At 48.0% G+C, this 2,162-nt stretch overlaps 1 protein-coding gene across 13 annotated transcripts in view; it reads left to right on the plus strand.

Annotated features, from left to right (window-relative positions):
• PAX6 (paired box 6) overlaps positions 1-2,162 on the plus strand; it is an 18,613-nt gene that overhangs the window by 7,000 nt on the left and 9,451 nt on the right. For 3 of the 13 annotated variants that reach the window (XM_085300789.1, XM_085300788.1, XM_085300790.1), the window contains exons 2-5: positions 124-254; positions 1,013-1,054; positions 1,148-1,363; positions 1,949-2,114. In XM_085300789.1, coding sequence (XP_085156915.1) covers positions 124-254; positions 1,013-1,054; positions 1,148-1,363; positions 1,949-2,114 — 555 coding nt within the window. The remainder of the gene's footprint in view (positions 1-123; positions 255-1,012; positions 1,055-1,147; positions 1,364-1,948; positions 2,115-2,162) is intronic. The other 10 variants (XM_085300794.1, XM_085300795.1, XM_085300798.1 and 7 more) reach the window with 5 other exon arrangements.

Raw genomic sequence — 2,162 nt, forward strand, 5'->3', positions numbered from 1 at the left:
GGCAGCGGAGAGAAAACGAGAGAGGAGAGGGCGTGGGCGCGGAGCGGGGCGCGGGGCGGCGCGGGGCGGCGGCGCGCAGGTACGAGCGGAGGGTGCTATGGCGGGTGTCTTGCTCCCCGGCAGGTCACAGCGGCGTGAACCAGCTCGGCGGGGTGTTTGTCAACGGGAGGCCGCTGCCGGACTCCACCCGACAGAAAATAGTGGAACTAGCGCATAGCGGAGCGCGGCCCTGCGACATCTCCCGAATCCTGCAGGTGAACAGCGGCGGCCGCCCCGGCTTGCGCCTTAATGGCTCTGCTGGGGAGACGCTTTATCCATCTCTGACCGCACAGGCTTGAACTACTGAGCCCCCTCCCACGTTCCAGCCTAATAAAATAATTCATCTGCTTTCTTTATTATTACAAATATATATATATATATATCTTTTAAAATCTTTTTTCCCTCTTTATTCCCATCCGTTAATAACGTTCGCTCTCGTTACAGTTAGTTCGCTGTAATAAACCGAATTATACGACTCGGCATAATTTCAGTTTTTCTCCTCCCCCCTTCCGTTATTTACTTATGATTTCCTGAGATCTGTATGCATTTGGCGTGGCTTATTGCCTGTCTTTTTTCTTTTTTTTTTCCTCCAAAAAGCAGAAAAAAACCAAAGCCACGCAGTTTTAGCCTGGAATCTGTATTTATGGACACTAACATGATTTGGCACAGCTTAGAGATACATTGTAAATGTAGATTTTTATAACCCCTCACTCACCCTATTCCCCCCGAAAGTATTCTCTCTAAGAACACTGAGGACAATGGAGACTAGTCTGTCATAACTACTGTTCAGATTTAAGGCATATTTTAACATTAATACTAAACGAATTACATTTTGACCAGATTTTTTTTTCTTCCAAATGTTTTTAAAGTATCACATTTGTAGATAGTAGGGCCACAAATGTAATTTTTTTAAAGAAAAAAAGACTCTCTAAGTAAGTTCTCATACCATTTAAGGTATATTTTTGTGTTATAGACCCATGCAGATGCAAAAGTCCAAGTGCTGGACAATCAAAACGTAAGCTTGTCATTGTTTAATGCATACTTAAACAATTTTATTTTTGTCTTGAAATTATTAATAATGTGATTTTCTGTCCGCTTCCCTATCCAGGTGTCGAATGGATGTGTGAGTAAAATTTTGGGCAGGTATTACGAAACTGGCTCCATCAGACCCAGGGCAATCGGAGGTAGTAAACCGAGAGTAGCGACTCCAGAAGTTGTAAGCAAAATAGCACAGTATAAACGAGAGTGCCCCTCCATCTTTGCGTGGGAGATTCGAGACAGATTACTATCGGAGGGGGTCTGTACCAACGATAATATACCCAGTGTAAGTTCATGAAAAAAACCTTCCTATCTGCCGTGTACAATGCCTGGGTAGCTGTAGCGAGCCTCTGCTTCCTTTGTTTTGATATCAGATGAGAGGATAGCAGGTTCACATCATTTGCATGTGGCAGGGTCAGACACATTTTTTTTCATACAGAACCTGAGAAATGCCTTTAAGGAGAGAGAAAACAAAACAAAACAAAACAAATCCCGGGTCATCCCTCGTGCTTGGCGCCTCAGGAATTCGAGCATCAGTTAAAAACATCAATCTGTTTTCGCAGGGTTGTGATTTTTGGTTTGGGGGTTCTTTTTTATTTTTTATTTTTTATTTTTATTTTTATTCTTGGCTCGTTTGTTTGTTTAAACCAACAAGAGTAGATATTGAGGGGTAGCTGGTAAATCGCGGAACAGAGGCGAGCAGCCCCGCGGTGGCTGTTGCGCGCAGGCTGCGCTCGGGTAACCTCTTGAATTGCGTTCAGGTGACCCCCCCCCAGCGCCGGCGCGGAGGAGCGCGGCGGCGTTGCGCGGCGTTGCGCGGGGCGAGCGCGCTACCGCACTACCATTGCGTTCTCTGTCACTTACCTTGCAGGTGTCGTCGATTAACAGAGTCCTACGCAACCTGGCTAGCGAAAAGCAACAGATGGGTGCTGATGGGATGTACGACAAGCTAAGGATGCTGAACGGGCAGACGGGCACCTGGGGCACCCGGCCCGGCTGGTACCCCGGCACGTCGGTACCCGGGCAGCCTGCGCAAGGTAGGGACAGCCCGGCTCCCCCGGGCCGGCGCGGGCGGGCGGCCCCGG

Source organism: Rhea americana, unplaced genomic scaffold (genome assembly GCF_003343005.1).
Source record: "Rhea americana isolate MKP2758 unplaced genomic scaffold, rheAme1 scaffold_17, whole genome shotgun sequence".
Lineage (NCBI taxonomy): Eukaryota > Metazoa > Chordata > Aves > Rheiformes > Rheidae > Rhea > Rhea americana.